At 52.7% G+C, this 24071-nt stretch overlaps 2 protein-coding genes across 7 annotated transcripts in view; both read right to left on the bottom strand.

Moving 5' to 3' along the window:
• Nucleotides 1–149: 149 nt before the first annotated feature.
• Nucleotides 150–6138, bottom strand: PGLS (6-phosphogluconolactonase). The gene is made up of 5 exons (XM_030880175.3): nt 5748–6138; nt 2073–2180; nt 1514–1615; nt 1072–1212; nt 150–511 (listed from the first exon to the last, which is right to left on the bottom strand). Exons 1-5 carry the CDS (start codon nt 6033–6035, stop codon nt 374–376), a joined length of 777 nt encoding a protein of 258 aa, XP_030736035.1. The 5' UTR covers nt 6036–6138; the 3' UTR covers nt 150–373.
• A 5958-nt stretch (nt 6139–12096) lies between these two features.
• The window catches only part of SLC27A1 (solute carrier family 27 member 1), a 31581-nt gene continuing 19606 nt past the window's right edge, over nt 12097–24071 (bottom strand). For all 6 annotated transcript variants that reach the window (XM_060296859.2, XM_060296860.2, XM_060296855.2 and 3 more), the window contains exons 8-13: nt 17076–17285; nt 15789–15915; nt 15562–15699; nt 15320–15484; nt 14770–14916; nt 12097–13518 (exon numbers count right to left, since the gene is read on the bottom strand). In XM_060296859.2, coding sequence (XP_060152842.1) covers nt 13361–13518; nt 14770–14916; nt 15320–15484; nt 15562–15699; nt 15789–15915; nt 17076–17285 — 945 coding nt within the window. In that variant the 3' untranslated portion in view covers nt 12097–13360. The remainder of the gene's footprint in view (nt 13519–14769; nt 14917–15319; nt 15485–15561; nt 15700–15788; nt 15916–17075; nt 17286–24071) is intronic.

Genomic DNA, 24071 nt, shown 5'->3' with positions numbered 1-24071 from the left:
CTGGTTTGTGGTACTCCACTATGGCAGCCCCAGGACACTCATCCAGGGGGCCCTTCCCTGCCCTCCACGTGCTGGGATGAGGGCTGCAGGTCAGGCCCTCCACCCGGGGACCAACAGTCCCACTGCCCACCAAGGACCACGAGACAGCGGAGACTTCAAAGAGATGTTCCTTTTAATAACTGAGTCACCCAGAGCCACGGCCCATGGGCTGAGCCCCTGGGCAGGGCTGGTGGCCAGACCCTATCGGCTTCCAGTGGCACCACTCGGCTTTTCTAAAATGAAGCCTGGAGTGGGCTGGCAGCGGGGCCCAGACTGGGAAGATCCCGGCCCACTCGGGCTGTGCGTGGTCCCAGCTGTAGCATCTCGGCACCAGTTACAAAGTGGAATGCTTCTCGAAGGGCACGGTCAGGAGTCGGGCTGCTGCCTCGTCCAGGAACCAGCAAAGTTTCCCAGTGCGGGGCTGGACCAGGGCGGCGGGGAGCGGGTTTTCCTCCTTGTCCTCCAAAATGCGCTGTGTGGAGAGGGCAGGAGCGTGGGACCCTGCCCACACCCCAGCACCCTTGGACCTCTCCTACCCTCAAGAGGTGATATCGCCCATGCCGGATGTCCTAGCTTCAAGCAATCAGGAGGGATGGGGTCTCTTCCTTTTTATCATGTGACTGTTTAATATGGGGGTCAACACACCTCTTCTACAAAGACCAGAGAGTCACTATTTCGGCTCTGCAGATCACACCCCGTCTCTGTTGCAACTACTCAGCTCTGCTGTTACAGGGCAAAAGCAGCTTTCTAAACTGCTTGATTTCTTTATTTCAATTGTTTTTTATTTAACAATTAAATATATATGTATATGCAATAAGTGCTACGAATTTACCTCTGAGCAGTTTTGGCCTCATCTCATCCATTTCATTTCATAATTGTTAACTCCTAACTAGCCTGTATTTGCAGTTTTCATTTCCCCTTCAACCCAAGAATTATTGAAATATCCTGGGATCTGGTGCTTTCAGCACAGTAGTGTCTAGGGCCATATTCTATGCCTACAACCTTCTTGGGAAGGGGGCCCTCAGCTGTTACCTTCAGAACAGCTGCCTTGCCTTCTCCAGTTGCCACAAAGATGATAGTTCGAGCTGCATTCAGCACGGGAAGTGTGAGGGTCACGCGCTGTGGAGGTGGCTTCGGGGAGTCGCTGATGGGGGCCACAATCTTCTCCCGCTCCTGGGGAGGGACGCCCAAGGTAGAGACAGGAGGACAATGTCACTTGACCTCTTGAGTACTCACACATGCCAAGCACTGTCCATCCATCGTTCCATCCCGCCCCACTAATCCTGTGGTACTTGATTTAAGGCTCCTGTTTTAAGGTGGGTGAACTGAGGCTCAGAAGGGTCAAGCCCAGCGGGCATGCCTGTTGGCAGAGGCTGACTCACACCACGCTGTAGGTACCTTCCAGCGCTCTGGAAGCCCCAGATGGCAGAGGCTGGGGCTCAGACGTGAGCAGGGCCTTCGTGGGTGTGCTCACCTGCAGGAGGGGGTGGTCTGGGAAGAGTGAGCAGGTGTGGCCATCGGGACCCACACCCAGAATCAGCAGGTCGAAAACCGGGATGGAGTCCCCTTGGAATGCCTGGGTGAGGAAAGAAGACAGTCCCAAGAAGTTGTGAGGGAAGGGCGCAGAGGACACAAAGAAACAGTTGTCAGAAAAACAGGTCGCTGTAACCCAGTGAGAAATGCTCAGCCTCACCTGCAAAAAAAGGAACTCTAATCTACAAGGTTCCACATTTCACTGTCCACCTGGCTGACAGTGTGGGTATACAACTGTCCCCAAGATGTGAAGACCCAGGCCCACTACCAGGGTGTCAGAGACCAGGCCACCTTTGGGGTCCCCCAGGGCAGGGCTGTGGCCTCTCAGAGGGGGGATCCTCAAAGGGGGCTCTGCAGGGTGAGGCTGGGTCTGCTGACTGCCCCCAGGGAGAATTTCTGCCAGTGCTGAGCACACAGTGCCCCCAGCAGGGTGGCTCCGGCACTCTGGGAGAGGCCATCGGATGGATGAGGTCTTGCTGCAGCTACTCCGAGGGACTCACCTGTCTCAGCTTCTTGGCATAGTCCTCAGCTGCCTCCTCCACGGGCAGCTCGGGGTTAACGGTGATCACCTGGCTGTCGGGGATCGGCAGCCTGGAGAGCAGGTGGGTCTGCAGCAGACGGAGGCACAGTGTCACCAACAGAAACACACAGTTTGTGGTGGCATGGGACCTGCACCTATGACTACCTGGATCCTCCAGGTGAGGACATGACTGTCATTATACCCACTTCCCGTGTGAGTGAGGATCCCAGTGGCATTCCGCCAGGGGTCTTTCAAGTCCATGGTGCTTGGGGGCCTCCTGGCTCCAGCCTGCACCTGTTTGGCCATGCCACAGCCCTGTTTCTAAACCCCCAGGGTGGGGAAAGGGGGGTGTGGGATGAATTGGGAGATTGGGATTGACACATACACGCTACTATATATAAAATAGATAACTAATGAGAACCTACTGTATAGCACAGGGAACTCAGTGCTCTGTGGTGACCTAAACGGGAAGGAAATCTAGAAAAGAGGGGATATATGTGTACTTATAGCTGATTCACTTTGCTGTGCAGCAGAAACTAACACAACACTGTAAAGCAATTATACTCCAATAAAAGTAAACAAACAAACAAACCCCCAGGGTCCTTTGGCCTTCAGGATAAAACCTAGCTCCTCTCTGCCCTCCACGAGCCCCTGCTGACCTTCCTGCCTCAGTGGGTACACCAGCTGCTGACCCTGCCTGGGAAACTTAGACATCCCTCAAGCTGCCTCGTCTGAGCAGCCACCCCTGCCTGCACCTCCCCCGTCGTGCTGCCTGGTGGCATGACATATAATTGTGAAAAGCACTGATTTGTCTTCTGGGCTGCCACTACGGGGTGAGCGTGCCCAGCACATAGCAGGCACCCCAACCTAGTATGCGTGGGTTTAATGCAGAAGCACCTGGAATCAGGCCTCCCGCAAGGCAGAGGGCTCTAGCCCTCGCCCATGGAGATGAGCCCCAGAGCCTTGGATCTGCCCTGGGATGGATGCTGGCAACCCCCACCTCGGTGCCTCCTTTTAGGCAGGGACTAGCTCAGCCGAGGCAATGCTGAGCTGAACCACAGAGTAAAAGCAGGTAAACAATACAGTTTTTGGAGCAGTGGGGGAAGGCGGCAGGGACATGGGACAAACCCGCCAGACCTTATGGCGCTGACCCCCCCTGAATGCTGGCCTGAGTGTGGGCTCTGTGTTGAGGGTAATGGGGAGCCAAGGAGGGTGTGTGAGCTGGGGAGGGGCACGATCAGATCCATCGTTGGAAAGACCTGCTTTGTCCAAGGTCCCCATCTATACACACCCTTGGGGATTGTACTGAGCAAAGCCAGATGGAGTACGGGTGCCCCATTTCTGTCACCTGAGTCCCCTCTTTAGCTGCCCTCCCCCACAGGGTCAGAGCCATTCCCTCCTCCTCAGTTTGGGCTTCCAGGGAGCCCAAGGCTGGGCATCGGTTGGGCAGGTTCCTGGAAGTGGAACTGCTGGTTGATCGGGTGGGCTCTCTCTGAACACTTTGTAGGTGCTGAGGAACCATCCCCGGGAACGTGGCCCCAGCTAATCCTCCCAGCCTGGACAGCAGAAGGCCCATAGAACAGGGTGAGCCATTCATGCTTAGAGAGCCCCAAGGTGGCCGGGGTCCATCCTCAAGGAGAGGAATACCTCTGCACCCCTGTACCAGGTCGCTTAGTGCCCCCCCCAAATTCATGTCTACCCAGAACCTCAGTTATTTAGAAAGAGGGTCTTCGCAGTTGTCATTAGTTAAGATGAAGTCAGTGCATTAGGATGGGCCCTAAATCCAATGACTGCTGTCCTTATAAGAGGAGGACACAAAGAGAAAATCAGAGGAGATGATGTAGAAACAGAGGTAGAGGTTGGAGTGATGCAGCCACAAGTCAAGAAACGCCTGGAGCCACCAGAAACTGCAAGAGGCAAGGAAGCCTCCTGCCCTAGAGCCTTTGGAGGGAGCATAGCTCTGCTGAAAACACCTTGATTTTGGACTTCTGGCCTCTAGAACTGTGAATCAGCGCCTGTTGTTTTAAGCTACCCATTTGGTGGTACTTTGTTACGGCAGGCCCAGGGAACTAATATGATTCCCCTCACGGGGAAACTGGCAGAAGCAAATCCTCGCCCCACGTTTGTTCCCACCGCACAGCTTTTGCCTCTACTCTACCCTCTGCCCCAGCTCCCCACTGGCGGGCTCCTCACACCTTCTGGTCACAGCCCAAACGTCACCTCCTCAGAGCCCCCCAGTGCCCACCATCCTGGCTGAAAGATGCTCCCCCCTCTTCCCTGGCACTTTCTTTCATCTTACACTATTATCTTTTGTCCAAACTGCATTACGTTATGGCTCCGGGTGGATTTCCCTTATTTATTGCCCTGTGTGTTGGTACCCCTTGCCCCACAATGAGCCCTGCGAGGGACCTGTCCCTAGTGCTGGATACATGGACACGCATTGAATATCCGTGCAACTTTCTCTTTGACGGTTCTGTTAGAATTCTGTTACTTGAGGAAGTACGGCTTTTCTAATTAAAAGTCTTTCAAAGTCACTGAAAAGAAACAAGAGCCCACTTTTAAATTAGGCTCTGGGGGAAGACACACAGGAAAGCAGACTTAAGAGTGGCCCCTGTCCCTGCTATGGGTCCCAGGTGCTATCTGGGGGGCTGGGCCAGGCAGGTTCATACCCCGGCTCCCTCACTGGTTACCAGGTGACTCTCCTCTTCTGGCCTCAGTTTCTCCATCTATGAAATGGAGGTACTAACAGCCCCCGCCTCATAGGCTATTGTGGGGTTTCATGAGATGATGAGATGATGGATAAAGCGCTTGGTAATCAGTAAACCTTCCTGCTTATTACCAAAACAAACAAAACAAACAAAAACCCATCACCTCAAGCTTCTTTGTGAAGAGAACTTAACACATCCAGGACCTGAGCGACCTGAGGCTTCTGTCCAAACCTGCACCTCCCACACTTCCCTGGGTGGGTTTTCCTCCTCCATCCATGGCAAGAAGAGTTGACTGAGACGCGGGGGGCTGGGGGGGAGGCGTAGGCACCCAGCTCAGACCAAAGATCCTCCAAGCCTCAGTTTTCCTGCTTGTAAAACGGCGGGCAGGGGGTCCCCTGATTCTATAGGAGTCTGGGGCCCCAGGCCAAAGATAACCAGTCACGGAGTCATCAGCGCCACAAGCTGTGTGGAGACCACCGAGAACTCGTCCAGGTTACAGACAGGGAATCTGAGGCCCAGGTTCCACACCAGATCCCTCCCAGCTGGCTCTTCCCTAACTGCCTTTGCACGCTATGAGCCTGCGGCGCCTGACCTTCTCTAGGTCCCTGGAACGGACCACTCTGTTTCACCTCCACGCCTTTGCCCATGCCATTCCCTCTACCTGGCTACCGGATAAAGCATCAAGAGAGGCTTCAAGGTCCCCACTTTCCACCCGGGTGGCAGTGGAGGTGCAGCCCAGATGGGACCTCAGGGCACCCAGCAGACCATTCCCGGATCCAGTCCAGATAGAGGCAGAGGGCACGGTGTGACCCTGCAATACCCCCGTAGCCTGGATCAGGCGGTGGGCGCGGCCTTCTCGAAGTGACCCCCGGTGGCCCCCGTAGCCGGGTTCAGGCAATGGGTGCGGCCCTCTCGACGTGACCCCCGGCGGCCCCCGTAGCTCTCACCCGGTAGAGGCCGTACGTGCTCTCGGCGTGCTCGAAGGGCACGAGCCGCTCGTCGCAGAAGCCCAGCGTCCAGCGCGCGAGGCTGGCGGGCCCGGCGGGGGCAGCGGCGGTGGGCAGCTCGCGGGCCAACATCGAGACGAGGCTGCCGCCTGACAGGCCGAGCGTGAAGCGGGCGCGGGCCCCCGCCAGGCAGCACGCTGCCTGCTGCGCCACCAGTTGTGCCAGCGACGCGCCCAGCTCTTGCGAGCTCGAGAAGACCGAGATGAGGCCGGGGGCCGGCGCGGCCATGGCGACGGCGGCAGCAGGGAGGCGGAAGCCCTCCCGGCAGCCGCCAGTGCGCCTGCGCGAAGCCTGGTCCTGGTACACAGCGCTCGGTGCCTTTGGGCGGCTGCTTGTAGCACATGCGCAGTCCCACGAGTGAAATCCCGGCGGGGTGGGGCAGCCGGTCCGGCGGCGCTCATTGATTCTTTGCGCGCTCGTCGAACTCTTTCCTGGGCTGCGGCAGGCGGAGCAGGTGCAGTTGCGCTCAACCTTCCGGTATCAGGGCGGGGCCAAAGGAGGGAGCGCAAAGCTTCCAGGCTCGGGAAGGAGGGGGACCTGGGGTCGGGTGGAGGGAGGCGATTTCCTGGAGGAGGGCGCATTTTGGTGGACTTTGCATTCCTGAACTTATGTTTGTCTTGCTGGTATTCGTCGTTTCTCTCTTTAATTAAAATATAGACTTGATGAGGACAGGGATATTTGTTATGTTCACCGAATCCTCCAAAGCCCCCTGAATTATGGCACAGTGTAGGGGCTGAAAATACACTTGTTGAATTTCTCCTGCATATTCTCTCTGGAGACCTCTGTGTCTCTCTGAGGACTCAGAGAGGCCTCCACCCTTGGCTCTTGCCTGGAGAAGCTACCAGACTGAGGCAAATGGGCCTTGGCTGATAAGATAGAATATTGAGGAAATAACATGGGCAGGGAGGACTGGAAGGGGCAGGAGGCCTGGTGGGTCAAGGCAGCTGGACCACGTCTCAGAAGCAGAGAGTTTAGGAGAGTGCAGTAAGTGCAATGAGATTTGCATAGGTAGTGCATCTTTAAAAGAAGTAGCAAGAAAACAATTCCATTTACAGTAGCATCAAAAAGAATAAAATGCTTAATAAGTTTAGCAAAAGAGGTGCAAGACTTGTACACTGAAAACTATAAAACTTAGCTGAAAAAAGTTGAAAGATGATCTAAGTCAATGGAAAAACATCCAATGTTCATGGGTTGGAAGATTTCATATTGTTAAGATAGCAACACTCAGCCAATTAGTCTATAGATACAATGCGATCCCTATCAAAATTCTGAGAGCCTTTTTTGTAGATATTGACAAGCTGACCCCAAAATTCACATGGAATTGCAGGGACCCCGAATAGCCAACCAATCTGGAAAAAGAACTAAGTTGGAGGACTCACACTTCTTGATTTCAAACTTACTGCAAGCTACAGTGACCAAACAGTGTGGTATTGACATAAGGATAGACATATATATCAATAGAATAGAACTGAGATGGAAAACAGCAACAACAAACTGTATGTCTTTGGTCAGTGGATCTTCAACAAGGGTGCCAGAACCATTCAATGGGAAAAGAATAGTCTTTTCAACAAATGGTGTGACAGTTAGACAGTCATATGCAAAAGAAATGAAGTTGAGGGACTTCCCTGGCGGTCCAGTGGTTAAGACCCTGCTCCCAACGTGGGGGCATGGGTTCGATCCCTGGTCGGGGAACTAAGATCCCACATGCTGCATGGTGCAGGCAAAAAAGAAAAAAAATATATTTTTTTTTAAAAAAGGAATGAAGTTGAACCTTGTAGTAGGCAGAATGATGGTCCCCCCGCTAAGGTGTCCACACTGTAATTCCCGAAACCTGTGAATATGTTAGGTTACTTGGCAGGGGGGAATTAAGGTTGCAGATGGAATTAGGTTGCTAATCAGCTGTCCTTAAAAGAGATTACCTGGATGAGCATAATGTACTCACAGAGGTCACTAAAAATAAAAGAAGGAGGACCAGAGAATTGACAGCATGAAAAAGACTCAACCCACTGTTGCTGGCTTTGAAGATGGAGGAAGAGGCCACGAGCCAAGGAATATTGGCGGTATCTAAGTGCTGCACAAGGCAAGGAAATGGATTCTCTCAGAAGCTCCAGAAGGAATGCAGCCCTGCCAAACCTTGATTTTAGTCAAGTAAGATCCATTTCTGACTTCTCACCTTCAAAGCTATAATTGGCATTATTTTAAGCCAGTAAATTTGTGGTGATTTGTTACAGCAGCAGTAGAAAACAAATACAGATCCATACCTCCTGCCATATACAAAAATTTAAATGGGTCAAAGACCTGAATATCAGAGCTAAAACTAAAAAATTCTTAGAAGAAAACAAATGCAAAAAACCTTTCTGTCCTTGGGTTAGACAATGATTCCAAAAGCATGAGCAACAAAAGACAAATACATAAACTAGACTTCATAAAAATGAAAACCTTCTGTGTTTCAAAGGATACTACCAAAAGAGTGAAAAGACAACCCATGGGATGGGAGAAATTTGCAAATCATATATCTTATAAGGGTTTAGTATACAGAATATATTAAGAACTCTTACAACTCCAAATAGACAACCGAATTAAAAATTGGGCAAAGGGTCCGAATAGACACTTCTCCAAAGAAGGTATACAAATGGCCAATAAGCACATGAAAAGATGTCCTGTTTATTAGCCCTCAGGGAGATGCAAATCAAAACTACAATGAGGGGCTTCCCTGATGGTGCAGTGGTTGAGTGGGAAGATCCCACATGCCGCGGAGCGGCTGGGCCCGTGAGCCATGGCCACTGAGCCTGCGCGTCCGGAGCTTGTGCTCCGCAACGAGAGAGGCCACAACAGTGAGCAGCCCGCATACCGCAAAAAAATTAATTAATTAATTAATTAAAATAAAACTACAATGAGATATCACTTCATACCTACTAGAATGACTACAATAATGAAACAAGTAGTGCTGATTAGGGTGTGGGAAATTGTAAACTCACACACTGCTGCTGGTGGGGATATAAAATGATGCAGTCACTTTGGAAAACAGTCTGGCAGTTCCTCAAAAGATTAAACATAGAGTTACCGTGTGACCTAGCACTTCCACACCTAGGTTTATACCCAAGAGAATTCAAGACATGTTCGCACAAAAAACATTTGTGTGAATGGTCACAGCAGCATTACTCACGATAGCCAAAAAGTGGAAATAACTCAGTGTCCATCACCTGGTGAATGGTTAAACAAAATGTGGTCTCTCTTTACAATGGTATATTGTTTGGCCATAAAAAGGAATGAGCTACAACTTGGATGAATCTTAAAAACATATTGAGTGAAATAAGTGAGACGCCAAAGGCCACATATATGATTTCATTTCTATGGAATGTCTAAAACATATCCGTAGAGACAGAAAGTAGTACTTGCCAGAGGCTGGGGAAGGGGAACGGGGAGTGACTTCTAAGGGACAAGAGATCTCCTTTTGGGGTGATGAAAATATTCTGGAACTAGACAGAGGGGACAGTTGTATAACCTTGTGAATATACTAGGAGCCACTAAGTTGCACATTTTAAATGTTTTTTTTAATTATATTTTAAATTTATTTCATCTTATTTTTATTTTTGGCTGCGTTAGGTCTTCATTGCTGTGCGTGGGCTTTCTCTAGTTGCTGCCAGTGGGGGCTACTCTTCGTTGCGGTGCGCGGGCTTCTCAGTGCGGTGGCTTCTCCTGTTGTGGAGCACGGGCTTCAGGCACGCGGGCTTCAGTAGTTGTGGAGCACGGGCTTCAGTAGTTGCGGCGCATGGCCTCTGCTGCTCCGCGGCATGTGGGATCCTCCCCGACCAGGACTCGAACCTATGACCCCTGCATTGGCAGGCAGACTCCTAACCACTGCGCCACCAGGGAAGCCCTAAGTTGCACATTTTAAGAGGGTGCATTTTATGGTATATGAATAATAGCTCACTTAAAAAATAAACCAGTGATTCAGGCACATGAGACAGCAGGAGCAAAGGCACTGAGGCCAGACACAGGCTGGAAACAACCATCTGTGGTACAAGGAAAAATGCCTGCAGGATGACAGTGCTAGCCAGAGCCTGGAATCTTCCCCAGAGTGATGGAGACCCTCAAGGGGTGTGGGGCAGGGATTCAGCCTGCAGCCGCCTGTCCTCAGGAAGCTCTTGGCCCCCAACTCTCCTCCTCCATGTGCCCTCTCGGGCAGCTGCTGCTCCTTCCTGGTCCTTCATGCACTTCTCAGCCCCTGCCTCTCACAGTGTACTTGCCAATGCCAGGCTGGGGCGTTTTTCTTCCCACATCACAAATAAAGACATCCCCTCTGTGCACATCCTTCCAGGGCCCCTCCAAAAAGGAGAGGCTCAGGGCACAGCACCTTCGGATCCTAGCTCTCTTCCTGATTTACCGAGGGTCCCGGGGGCAAGTCACAGAGCTTCTCATTTGGTATAAAAAATACAGAGCTATCAAGCCACGAGAAGGCATAGAGGAACATCAAATGCATCTTGCTGAGAGAAGCCAGTCTGAAAAGGTTACACATCGTGTGATTCCAAGTCCATGACACTCTGGAAAAGGCAAAACTGTGGAGACAGTAAAAAGATCAGGGGTTGGGGTAGGAGGAATGAAGAGATGGAACATGGGAATTTTAGGGCAAGAGAAACTACTCTTTGTGATACTGTAACAGTGGATGCATGTCTTTATGCAATTGTTGAAACCCACAGAATGTATAACAGAAGGAACCCTAATGTAAACTGCGGACTTGGCTTAATAATAATGTATCTACATTAGCTCATCAAGTGTGACAAATGTAGCCCACTAATGCCAGATGTTAATTATAGTGCAAACAGTGGCGCAGAGGTGAGAGGGTATATGGGAACTCTGTATTTTCCACTCATTTTCCTGTAAACCTAAAACTGCCCTAATAAGTAAAATCTATTATTATTTTTAATAAGTTTATTTATTTTTGGCTGCGTTGGGTCTTCGTTGCTGCACTCGGGCTTTCTCTAGTTGCGGCGAGCCGTGGCTACCCTTCATTGCGGTGCACAGGCTTCTCATTGTGGTGGCGTCTCTTGCTGCGGAGCACGGGCTCTAGAGCGCAGCCTCAGTAGTTGTGGCGCACGGGCTTAGTTGCTCTGCGGCATGTGGGATCTTCCCGAACCAGGGATTGAACCCGTGTTGCCTGCATTGGTAGGCAAATTCTTAACCATTACGCCACCAGGGAAGTCCCCTATTAAAAAGCAAACAAACGCAGACCCTGATCCTAAGAGACATCAGGATTATTTTCTTGCTGGTCTGGAGAGAACTTCTTACACTGCTGCAACTAGCGTCACAGGCTTTGCAATGAGAAAGGTCCCCACTGGGCCACTTTCTCACCAGAGCCCCTGACAATGAGTTCATTCCCCTCCCTGTGCCTTCAGTTTCCTCATCGGTACAACGGGGACCATGATGATACCTTTGGAGGTGGTTGGATGTCTGAAGGGATGTTACCCAGAATACACTTGCTTATCAACACACCAGGGAAGCTCCATCCCCACCAGCACCAGATCCTTCTCCCACCCTCACTGGGCATCTCAGAGGCTATACCTTACATCCCCCTCTTTGCAGTGTGGGCAGCCAAGGACCAGCTCCACACATCAATGGTTCATCCATCCTTGAGCTGGCCAAGGACTCATCCACCCCCCATCCAACCCCAGGGTCGCCCCCTGGGTGCTCCCTGCTAGCAAATGCTCCGTTGTCATAAGACTTTCTTCCTCTGTCCCTTGAAATGGAGACGAGACAGACATTATAATTCTGGAGGGGGGACAGCTGATGGTGGGAGCTGAGAGTATGAACTCTGGAGCTCAATGTCCTGGGTTCAAATCCCATCTCAGGCAGCTACCCTTGCAGGCTCAGTGGTTCTCGCCCAGAGCTATGGCCTTACGTGCTGACCCCACACACAGAGGGGCTCCCTTCCTGGGGCAGCCGGACATGCCAGGACACACCCTCTGTCCCCGGCCATCCTGTGCACCTGCCGGAACCCAAGGCAGATAGGCTGTCCCTCTCCCGGGACCACCAAGGTCAGCACGGGGCTATGGGAGGACCCGGAGGCTGCAGGGAGGTGGCAAGAACGCTAACCCATGTCCCCCCCCCCCCCGCCCCCCATCCCCAGACCCCTGAAGCCTTGCAGGTTGGAGAAGAGGCAACAGGAGCTGTAAGTAAAGGCTGAGTGTGTTTTGCTCATGTCTGGTGACTGTGTGTTCCGCGGTGAGAGGCCTAAAACTGACAGGGTTCTGGGCCACGTGGGGACAAACGGTGAGTGACTGAGTTCCCATCAGGCACCAGACACTCTGCAGGTTTATTTCTTAAATTCAGCTAGGAAACAAAATCTCAGTGCTTAGAAAGGCCCGTGCAAAACAGCATGGGGTCACCTGCTACTGGCCTTGCTGTTCTAGGTGCGGGACGGTGCTGCCGGAGGCAGGGACAGAGGGGCAGTTTGGGTGGCAGGCCCCAACGGTGGGTGTCCAGGCTGAGCCATCGACGAAGCTGATGGGGATGTCCGAGCCATCCTGGCAGGGTTGTCTCAGGATGTCACCAACCCAGGGTCCGAGCTGTCACCAGCAAGGCTAGCGGGACGTTCAATAGGCTGGAACGCCTGAGGCCCAAGAGGCCATCTCAGACGCCACCCCTGGCCTGGAGGCTTCTCCCAACCCCACTGCTGCCACCCCCGTGTGTCCCTCCAGCAGCCACACCAGGTAGGATCCCCAAGAGGCCTCTGCCAGGGTGAGCGTCTGAGCAGTGGGCCAAGCAGCCCCCCAGAGCCATCTTCAGGGCCCCTCCAGCAGAAGCTCCGTGGAGACGCCTGAACAGGGACATCTGGGCAGGGGAAACATCCAAGTGGTCACAGTCAGTTCCAGAAGTTTCTGGGGTATCAGGAAGGGCAGGCAAGGCAAGGGAGACCCACCAGGGATAGGAAGTGCAAAAGGCAATTGGTCCGGCCAGGGAGAAATTTCCCGTTGACCTGCACCCCTGGCCGAGGCCCCCCTGCTCCCGGGCTGGCCAGGCAGACACCCCCGGCTCCTCAGTTCAGCAAGGAGAGTGGAGGGCCTACCTGGAGCTCATGCAGTGCTACAACGTCCAGGAATCTAGCAGCCTAGGGAGGTCTGGGCTGGGTGGGCCTTGTTAAGGCACAGCTGAGAGGGAGGTGGAGAGGCCCCACTCGGGTTTACCACCCAGTGGGGAGGACCCGCGGAGGCCCCCAAGGCAGCTGGGCCTCCGCACAGACCCCAGCTCCCAGGAAACGTCTGTTCTACTTTCGGCAGGAAGAGGGCAGGGGAGGAAAGATGGAGGAGAGAGGTGAGGGCAGTCAGGGACAGGAGGGAGGCCGAGAAGCAGGGCGCAGAGACAGACACACACACAGGAGTGGAGGACAGGCAGGGGGGCAACCAGAGGGGGAGAGGAGGAGGGTGAAGGCGGGAAATACAGGCTCCTCCTGGGATCCAGTTTCTCTGCCCCCAGGACAGGGCAGGGCTGTCTGGCTCAAGCCCCCCTCGCTTGCTGGGCCTGGTGCAAAGTCTCTGGTGGGCCGAGGAAGAGCGTCAGAGGGAGAAGGCGCCCGAACAGATGCGGGTGTAGACACCCTGATCCAGAGGCAGGTAGTGGCCCTGCTTCAGGTCCAGGAAGAAGAGCCGGTCTGAGGTCTGGCGTGGGTCGAAGCCCTCGTGCTGCAGCCTCGTCTTCTGAATCTTGAAGGTGCCTGTGGGGATGGGGGTGGGGGTGGAAGTGGGGGTGGGATGGGGACTCGGCAGGGGGGGGTCCCAGGAATCCCCCCTCCCTCAACTCGCCATCCTGTCCTGCACCTCCAGGCCTCTGAAGAGGCCTCTGCTAGGAACATTCTTCCCCATTTTGCCTGCCTGACTCCCCCCTGGCCTTTGCATCTCAGCTTCATGCCCTCTCACCCAGGGAGGCCTCCCTGACCACCCTCATCATGGCCTGAAACTCTGTGTACCCCCTGCCTGGTCACGTGCCGACCCCCCACAAGACCAAGAAGGTGACAGGGCTGGCTCTGTCACACAGTAGGTCAGGAGTCAGCAACTTATAGGCCCATGGCCCACCCCACGGGCCAGATTCGGCCCACCATTCGAGGTGGGCCACGCCCATTCACGTACACACTGTTTACTATTGCTTTTGCCCTACAGCTGCAGAGCTGAATTATTGCTGCAGAGGCTGTGGCCCACAACTGAAAATATTTACCATCTGGGACTTTAAGAAAAAGTTTGCACTCCCTGCGGTAGACTATTAAAGAAGGGTTTTGTGAAAGACAGGGTTAGGGTTGGTAGCAAAAAATGGAGGGAGAATCTCTGTGTGCTCTAGAGTTGGGAAAGTTTTTTTTCCTTTCAAATGAAACTTCAAAAGCACAAACCTGTGTGCATTGGTGGCAGAGTGGTGAGCATAGCTGCCTTCCAAAAGCACAAACCACAAAATTGAAAAAGCAGAGGCGGTAGTGGCGGTGGTGTTTAAGTTTGTATCAAAATTAGAGGCTTCTTTTCAATAAAGGGCACCATGGACAGAGTTAAGAGATTCCAAAACAGAAGAGATGTAGAAGGTCTGAAACCACTAAGGAATTAACATCTAGACTATTACGGGAAATTTCCGTAAATCACAAAGAAAGATGAGGCAATACAAAGACGGGTCAAAGATACGAAGGGTGATTTACAGCAGAGGAAACCTCAGAGGTGTGAGATGATTTGCTCAAATTTCCTAGTCATCAGAAAAAATGCTGAATATAAAGAAATGCACCCAATACTGCAGGATACCCAGTGGGAGTGCGAGTGAGAAACAGAAAGAAATAAGTATGTAAATAAAACAAGAAAAGGGCTTGGCCCACAGTGCCGGCTGGCCATGAACCATTACGTCGGACCTGGCACAGGGACTGAACTAGGACAAATAAGTAGATGACTGAGGAACTAAAAGACAGATGGATACACGAAGAGACAGGGGGCCGCACCTGTGGTGTCCACCTGGGGCAGGAGGCGCAGGAAGATGGGCCGTGCGTAGGGTGCCAGCACCTTCTGCAGCTCCTGGTACAGGGCATTGGGGCTCAGCTGGCCGTGGGGGTCCGCAATGGCCGCCATGCCTGCTTTGCCCTCCACCCCTGGAGACAGAGGTTTGGCTGAGACCACCACCCTTCGCCCCTCCATGGGACCAGATCCACCCTCCAACAGTGGCCCCTGGCTTCTGACCTCCAGTCCCTTCCACCCGGAATAATGCTCGCCAAAGCAGCAAACATTTTATGGAGTTCCTGCTGCACTCCCTGCAGCCCTGAGCCACGGCTGATTTCATGAGCCCATTTTCTGGATGAGGAAACTGAGGCTCAACATCAGGCACGAGGAGAGATTCCAGACCCAGGCCGCCACCCTGTCGGGTGCAGTTGTCCAGGTTGTGCACTGCTTTAGGTCCTGCCTACAAGGGTACCTGTACCTCCAAGCTCCTCCTGGCTGGGCTCCTCCAGGGCTGCTCCCAGGACCCTAGAACCACCCCCAGAGCCCCCAGCTTGCCTGGCACGGCCACCCCGTACACGGCCACGTCTGTCTGGCCCAGCAGGCGACTCAGCACGCCCTCCACCTCAGTGGTGGAGACGTTCTCCCCACGCCAGCGGAAGGTGTCCCCGCTGCGGTCCCGGAAGTACATATAGCCCAGCTCGTCCATCACCAGCACATCGCCTGGCAGAGAGGAGAGGAGATGGGCAGGTAAGACGGCGACCTGCCATCCCTGTGGCCGGCCCCCAGGGTCTGCACACCTGAGAGGTAGGCACTGTCCCCCTTGCGGAAGACGCTGTGGGTGATCTTCCTGCTCGTGGCGCTCTCGCTGATGTAGCCATCGAAGCGACGCAGAGGGTCTTGCTGGTTGATCTGGCCCACGAGGAGGCCGGGCTCCCCTAGGGAGGAGGCGGCGCTCGGGCTGTGCTGGGCGGGCAGGAGGCGGGGGGCCCCGGCTCCCCGGGGGACTGGGCGGGACCCTGCTCACCGGCCTGGCATGGGATGCAGAGGCCCTGGGCATCCCGCAGTAGTTCCATGGTGTCCTCATTGACCTTCACCAGTCGGATGGGGTACACATTGGGCAGGATGCGGCTGTTGAAGCCACAGGAGCCGACCTGGGATGCGGCCAGCCGAGTCAACAAGGAGCCCCGGGGTGACACGGTGTCCTCCACACACACACACACCCCTTGCCTCTCCTGCCCCAGGGCCTGCAATTAGCACTCCCTAGTGTCACCCAACTCTGTGACCTTGGATGATCTGAGAGAGGGGGGTATTAAGTGCAGCATCCTGCCAGGAATCGTGCCCCCCTCTCCCACCTTCCCAGCCTCCTTTGCAGTCATGTGAGGAGACCTGCCAGCCGGCCGCCACTTCCTGGTCCTTAAAACTTTCCAGGCTGGCAGGAAGTGGATGGCCAAAGTGATCCTGAAGCCATGTAGGGACGCTGGCAGAGCTTCTGCCCGCTGCCCACTGCATGTCACCCTGCCTGGCTCAGTGCTATGAGCAGAAAGGCCTAACGGGTTCCTGCCGCTGCACACGGTTGGGTGTATTTGTTAGAGCGGCAACCTCTGCTGGTACGGCCAGAGTGTGCTCTGGGGCTGTCCATTCAACAGACGTGCGTGGTGGGGACTGTGCCTTGTCCTCGGGTGCTGGGGACCCAGCAGCGAGAGACAGAAAGAACCCCTACCCCCTAGGGCGATGTATTATTCTTCTCGTTCTCTGTTCCTGACTTTGGATGGGAAGGGCTTAATAAGGGAGAAGGAGGGTCCTGAGAGGGCAGAGTGGAGATAATAATTATTAATCATAAAAGCATCTGTTTGCAGAGTGCCTACTGCACGGGGAAGGGGTGCTGTGCTGAGCTCGTGATGTTGGGTGGTTAGAACAAACCTAATAAGTTGTTAACCCCGTTTACAGAGAAGGAAACGAAGACCCAAGGAGACTGAGTGACTTGCCCGGTAGGAGGAGATCAGCACCCCATTTCTGGCCCTGGACCCCCCAGAGCCTTGCTCTCCCCTGCCACCTCCACTGCTACAAATTGAGGCTCAGAAAGGCTGAGGTGATTGCCCAGGGCAACACAGTCACGCTGTGAATTTGAACTCAGGGGCGACAGTCACATGACTGGACAAGCCAGAAGAAAGCATCCGAGTGCCCTGGCCGAACTGCCCACCACAATCCAGGCTGTTCTTTGGGGACACGGGGCCGGCGAGGCATAGGGAGCAGCGATCCCTGAACCCCGAGACCTGCCCGGGCCGGGCCGCCCCGCCCCGCCCGCGCCCACCTTCCCGTCCATGTTGGCGATGCTGCAGTTGCACTCGGTGGCTCCGTAGAACTCGCCGACCTGGCGCACGCCGAAGCGCTCCGTGAACTCCTCCCAGATGGCTGGCCGCAACCCGTTGCCCACCGCCAGGCGCACGCGGTGCCGCCCTTCTGCCTCGCTCACCGGCTGTTTCAGCAGGTAGCGGCAGATCTCCCCGATGTACTGGACCACCTAGGTGGGTGGGAAGTGAGCAGTGGGCGCCTGCGCTGGAGCAGAGAGGAGCCGGCTGGGGGTGGAGGCTGCCGCGGGCCAGAGACCCCCAGACCCAGCGACCTCCCCCACTCCAACCTGGGCGCTAGGAACAAAACGGCCTTAAAGATGATAATAGCAAGGAAACAGACCAGGCCTATCCATTCCCTCAATCCCCAACACTCCTTCCACCTGAGTGGATGCATCGCGTCCCCCATGCCCCTCCAGCGGTCCCTCTATCCCCTCAGCTGCTTTCTTGGGACACCACGTGTGGTGCACGCAGGCAGGAAGGTGAGCCGTGGCGTTGACACTCCACAGGGCAACCCTCGGCCCAGAGGCGATGTGCTCTACACTGTTCCCCAGAGCCCCAACCATCTGAGCTCGGGGCGCCCACAGTCCTGATCCTGGGGTGGGACCACTTTCAGATGCATGCTCTTCGCTGCCTCCCTGAAGTCACGGCAAGGACCCAGCCCCAGTTGCCCATGGAGTCACCTACTCACTGCCCTCACCCCGCACCACCCCCTGGGCTCCTTCTCTCCCTGTCTTGTGGCTCCACCCCCTGGGGTCAAGTCCCAGATACCCCAGGTGCCCTTGAGTCCTCATCTCCAGGACGGCTTCTTAATGATACCCTCCCCATTTTACAGATGGAGAAACTGAGGTTCACAGACAGTAAGTAACCACCAAGGCTGATAATGTGGTAAAATTTGTTATGTATCTGGGCATCCTGGCTCCAGAGTCTCAATGAAGCAGTTACATGTTCAGAATTAACCACCATGGCCATCAGTACAGCTTCAAAGTACTCACTAGATGAAGTACAAAATTCGACCTGTGATCAATTCCATGTGACCCTGCCGCCCTCACTGCCCCCTGTCCTTCTAACTCCTATGCTCACTCGGCTCTGCCACGTGGGTCTCCTCCTCAGGGCCTTTGCACATACTGTGCCCTCTGCCTAGAACAATCTTCCCCCAGATGCACCTGGGTCCTCAGGTCTCGGCTCAAATGTCACTGTCACTGAGAGGTATTCCTTGAGCAGGACTTAATAAGTATCTGATAAATACGAGTGCACTGAGCACTCACTACCAGCCAAGCAGAGAGCTCATCTGTTTCATCGTCCTGAGACTCCATGTTGGAGAGGAAGGTACTGAGACCCAGAGAGGGGACACAGGTGGCCCAAGATCACCCGCTGCTGACCAGGAAGCAAGCCCCAGGCAAGGCAAGATCAGAGACCCTGATGGTTTCTCTCCCTCTGCCCCCAGGCTCCCTCATGTGCTTTGGGTGTGGCCCAGCCCACCCCATCTCCAGGATAGAACAAGTCATACGGCCTGGCCAATCATTCCAGTCCATCCCCAGACACTGATTGGTTCAAGGATAAGCATGTGACCACAGCTAAGCCAATGAGAATCAGCCCTGAGACTTTTAATGGACTGGTGGGAAGACAGGCTCTTTCTCAACTAGAACTGCAGGGGACACTCCTGGAGAAGCAGGGCTGGGAAGGAAGCCACCCACTAAGGAAAGAAGAAAACAAGAGGAAGAGGAAAACAAGAAAGAGAGAGAGAGAGAGAGAGAGAGGCCTTCCTTGATCAAGGTGTGCCTGAAGCTGTCCACCATGTGGCCTCCTTGGTTCCAAAAGCTAATAAATCCCTTTCCTCAAGAAAGCCAGAATTTAGGTTAGGGCTGGGTTTAGGGTTTTGGTTTTACCTGTCAACTGACAAAGTCCTGCCTAAATACATAGCTGCCCTCCAGACCATCACAGGTAGACACAGCCACACTCTGAGCAGCTCGCAGATGTCCTCTTCAGAAACCAGGCTGGGGAAGGGACAACACAGCCACAGTTGAGGCCGCTGAAGGTTTCAATGACCCTGTGGCCCTGAGGCCACATCTACATACTGAGAGCCAGACAGCTGATCTTTACTCTGGCCTGGACCCTCGGACAGACCCAGGGCTGAAGGGAAGACAACTCAGCTCAGCTCAGAGAGGCAGACACCAGCCGAGACCTCCTGCCTGCAGGGCAGCACCTGGAAAGAAGCTGGCAGTGAACTGTCAACCTGGGACCCCCACTATAACTCCCGAGTCAGGGTGACCTCGTACACCAAACGTGCACACCCAAGTGGGTACGGGGAGACACAGGAACTATACACCCATGGATGGATGATGGGTTGACTTACCCGTCACCTGCCCATCTGCTTTATGCGCTAAAAAAGGGGAGTTCTAGATTACAGCCTGCTGCCTCCCATGAGGATGGCTGGGCAGTTGATCTGGGCCATGCCCACTGCTGCAAATAAAACAGCCACGCAGTTTCCCCCATCCTACAGCCAGCCATGAGATGGGATTTCTAAACCCAAACGCACGCTCTTAAGTCTTTTTGGCATCCTTGTTAAACTTGACCTTTGAGGATTCCATCCTCTACTCCTTAAAGAGCCCCTCAGTGCCTTCTCTTGGTCACAGAAATACCCCTTCAAGGAAACAGAATGGAATTTCAGGGGCCCGGAGACAGTGAACAAAGCCCGATGCAACACAGCATGTCAAAGACAAAGAGAGGGACCGCCAGACACCACAGGCCTCCTCGTGTAGGACATGACATCACCCACAGGGAACCCTTGCCAAAAAAGCAGAATTTGAAGCGATCAAGTATCTAGATCAGTGGTTCTCAACCACAGTCAAGACACCTGACAATGTCCGGAAACGTTTTTAATTATCACAGCTGGGAGGTGGGGTGCTAGTGGCATCCAGTGATCTTAGGCCAGAAATGCTGTTAAATAACGTACAGTGCACAGGACAGTCCTCACCACAGAGAATGATGCAGCTCCAAAGCCACACTGCTGTGGCTGAGAGATGCTGTGCTTCCACTACGGAGAACAGTATAGAGATTCCTCAAAAAACTAAACACAGAGTTACCATGTGATCCTGCAATCCAACTCCTGGGCATATATCTGGACAAAACTCTTCACTAGAAAAGATACATGCACCCCAATGTTCATAGCAGCAGTATTTACAGTAGCCAAAACATGGAAGCAACCTAAATGTCCACTGACAGAGAAATGGATAAAGAAGATGTGGTACATATATACAATGGGATATTACTCAGCCATAAAAAAGAATGAAATAATGCCATTTACAGCAACATGGACCGACCTAGAGATTATCATATAAAAAGAACTAAGTCAAACAGAGAAAGACAAGTATCGTGTGATATCACGTCTATGTGGAATCTTTAAAAATGATAGAAATGGGGCTTCCCTGGTGGCGCAGTGGTTGAGAGTCCGCCTGCCGATGCAGGGGACACGGGTTCGTGCCCCGGTCCGGGAAGATCCCACATGCCACGGAGCGGCTGGGCCCGTGAGCCATGGCCGCTGAGCTCGCGCGTCTGGAGCCTCTGCTCCACAGCAAGCGAGGCCACAACTGTGAGAGGCCCGCGTACCGCCAAAAAAAAAAATGATAGAAATGAACTTGTTTATGAAACAGAAATAGACTCACAAACTTAAGGTTACCAAAGGGGATGGGTGGGAGAGATAAATTAGGAGTCTGGGATTAACATATATACACTACTATATATAAAATAAACAACAGGACCTACTGTATAGCACAGGGAACTATATTCAATATCTTGTAATAATCTATAATGGAAAATGGAAAATAACCTGAAAAAGTATATATATATATAAAATGTTTATATATATATATATATAACTGAATCACCTTGCTGTATACCTGAAACTAACATTGTATAAATTAACTATATGTCAATTTTAAAAAGTAGTTAAACAAAAAAACCCGCTATGCTTGACCCTACTCCCAAGGTACAGGAGGTGCCAGGGAGAGAGAAGCATGTCAAAGGACCTCCCAGCAATACCCAGACTGGGAAAACACTACAGGCCAAACTTCATTTCTTCAATAAATAAATTACAAGGAGGGGTGGGAGGAGAATGAGGGAGAGACAAGGGGCACCTACAGATGAAAGGATTCTTACAGGAAACATCAACTAGTTGCAATGTGTGGGTCTTACCTAAACACTGATTTTAAAAAAATACAGAAACAACCCCCCCCCCCCATATTTTGACATGGTAGAAACACTGGGGATCAGGCCACTGTCCGGATTCCTGATAATTGAGAAATCACTGGCACTTTTTGGCTGGGATAATGATACTGAGGTTATGTGTTTGTGGGGTTTTTTCCTTCTTTTTGACTCTATCTTTTATTGGGGTAAAATACACACAATATAAAATTTACCATCTTAGCCATGTCTTTTCCATCTTAGCCATTTTTAAGGGTACAGTTCAGTGTATTAAATACATTCACATTGTTGAGCAGCCATCACCACTATCCATCCCCATAAATTTTTTTTTTTTTTTTTTGGCCACACCACGTGACTTCTGAGATTTTTTTTTTAGTTCCCTGACCAGGGATAGAACCCGGTCCCTCAGCAGTGAGAGTGCCGGGGCCTAACCACTAGACTGCCAGGGAATTCCCCCCGCAAAATATTTTTACCTTGTAAATCTGAAACTCTATACCCAGTAAACACTAACTCCCCATTCCCCCCTCCCCTGGCCTTGGCAACTACCATCCTACTTTCTGTCTATGATTTTAGCTACTGTGAGTACCCAATATAAGTGGAATCATGCAGTATTTGTCTTTTTGCAATTGGCTTATTTCATTCAGCATAATGTCCTCAACGGTCATCCATGTTGTAGCCTGTGTCAGAACTTCCTTCCTTTTTAAGGCTCAATAATATTCCACTGTAGGGATGAACCACATTTTGCTTATCCATTCATTCTGTTGCTGAACACTTGGATTGCTTCCATGTTTTATTTATTGTGAATAATCTGCTATGAACATGGGTGTACAAATATCCTTTGAGACCCTGCTTTCAAATCTTTTGTTTCATTTTTTTTAAATTAATTAATTTATTTATTTTTGGCTGTGTTGGGTCTTTGTTGCTGTGTGGGGGCTTTCTCTAGTTGCGGTGAGCGGGGGCTACTCTTTGTTGCAGTGCACGGGCTCCTCACTGCGGTGGCTTCTCTTGTTATGGAGCACGGGCTCTAGGCACGCGGGCTTCAGTAGTTGTGGCATGCAGGTTCAGTAGCTGTGGCTCCCGGGCTCTAGAGTGCAGGCTCAGTAGTTGTGGTGCACGGGCTTAGTTGCCCCATGGCATGTGGGATCTTCCCGAACCAGGGATCGAACCCGTGTCCCCTGCATTGGCAGGCGGATTCTTAACCACTGCGCCACCAGGGAAGTCCCAAATCTTTTGTTTTAAAATCGGCCCTCACCAGACACAAAAGGCCACACAGAGATCCCATTTATAAGAAATGTCCAGAACAGGCAAACCCATAGAGACAGAAAGCAGATTCATTGCCAGGGGCTGGGGGAAGGGGGACGGGGAATGACTGCCAGTGGGGACAGCATGTTCTTTTGGGGGTGACGGAAATGTTCTGGAACTACATAGAGGTGGTGACTGTACAACACTGTAAATGGACTAAGTGCCACTGAAGTGTCCACTTTAAAACAGCTAATCTTGGGGACTTCCCTGGCGATCCAGTGGTTAAGACTCCGCCCTTCCACTGCAGCGGGCACGGGTTCCATCCCCCGCATGCCGTGAGGCGTGGCCAAAAAAATTAATAAATAAATAAATAAATAAAACTAAATAGTTCAAAAATTGAAAACAAACAAAAAAAGCTAATCTTACGTGAATTTCACCTCAATTGAAAAAAAAAAAGACCAATCCTCAGCTTTCAGAGATTTTACTGACATATCTATGCAGGAAACACGCTGCTATCTGGGGCTGCTTCACAACAACACAGAAGGAGGGATGTGCTGGGGGCGTGGAGGGGGCAGGAGAGGGTATCTGATGTCCTCTGGAGCCGAGTGATGGATACCTGGGAATCCCCTAAGCTTTTCTGTCCACATTTATGTATATTTGCAACTCTCAAGAGTTAAGTTAATAAACGGACTGTCTTCTATTTCAAGATTCAGATTAGCAGTTTTCCCCAGACCACCCCCCACCACCCCAAGCAGAACATAAAATCCTCAAAAGCACAGCAGGGCAGAGTCATCGCCCCGAGAGATCCCCCAGGATGCCCGGCCCAGAGCCCCCACCCTGTCCAGCTGTGTGATCTGGGCAAGTGGCTGAACGTCTCTGGGCCCCACCTGTTCAAGGTGGGGTCAGCACCTGCCAATTTGCCAGTCCCTGGACACACCCCCTTCCCTCCCCTCCTCACTCCTTCTTCCACCTGGAGGAAGGTACTAGGCACCTGTATTTCCACCCCCATCACAGCACTGAAATCCTCGGCCTGCTCTCCTCTCATTGTGGAGGGGAGAGGAGAGGAAGGGATTTGTCTTAACCCCTACCTGCTCTGCAGGACAGTGGATGCCCTCCACCTCTGCTTCATGCTTATCCCACCAGGAAGCCCTGGGCTTTGTGGCCTTAACCAGCCCAGCGCGGTGACTGCACCCATTTCCCTGCAGCCACCAGCAGGGAAGACCTTCGGGGCACAGGGAGTAGGGAAGGCAGCACCTTAAGGATCTCAGGCAGTCTGTGTCCAATTAAAAGCCTCAGTTTCTCCACCTGCAAAACGGGTATGAGGCCTTTGCACGCTCCCAAGCAGCTGTGAGGTTCCAATGAGTTTACATGTTGAAGGTTTAGCCTCGGGCTGGGCCTTGAGCACAGAAGCACTGACTGCCCCCTCCCAGCCCCACCGAGTCCCTGGGAGGCAGCCATTCAGAGCCATATACTTGGGAGGGTGGGCGGAGGGCTGGAGGTGCGAGAGGGGGCGG

The sequence above is a fragment of the Globicephala melas genome, chromosome 3 (genome assembly GCF_963455315.2).
Source record: "Globicephala melas chromosome 3, mGloMel1.2, whole genome shotgun sequence".
NCBI classification, from domain to species: Eukaryota; Metazoa; Chordata; class Mammalia; order Artiodactyla; family Delphinidae; genus Globicephala; species Globicephala melas.
Note: the sequence above shows the minus strand (reverse complement) of the source record. Positions and strands in the feature narration are given on the sequence as shown.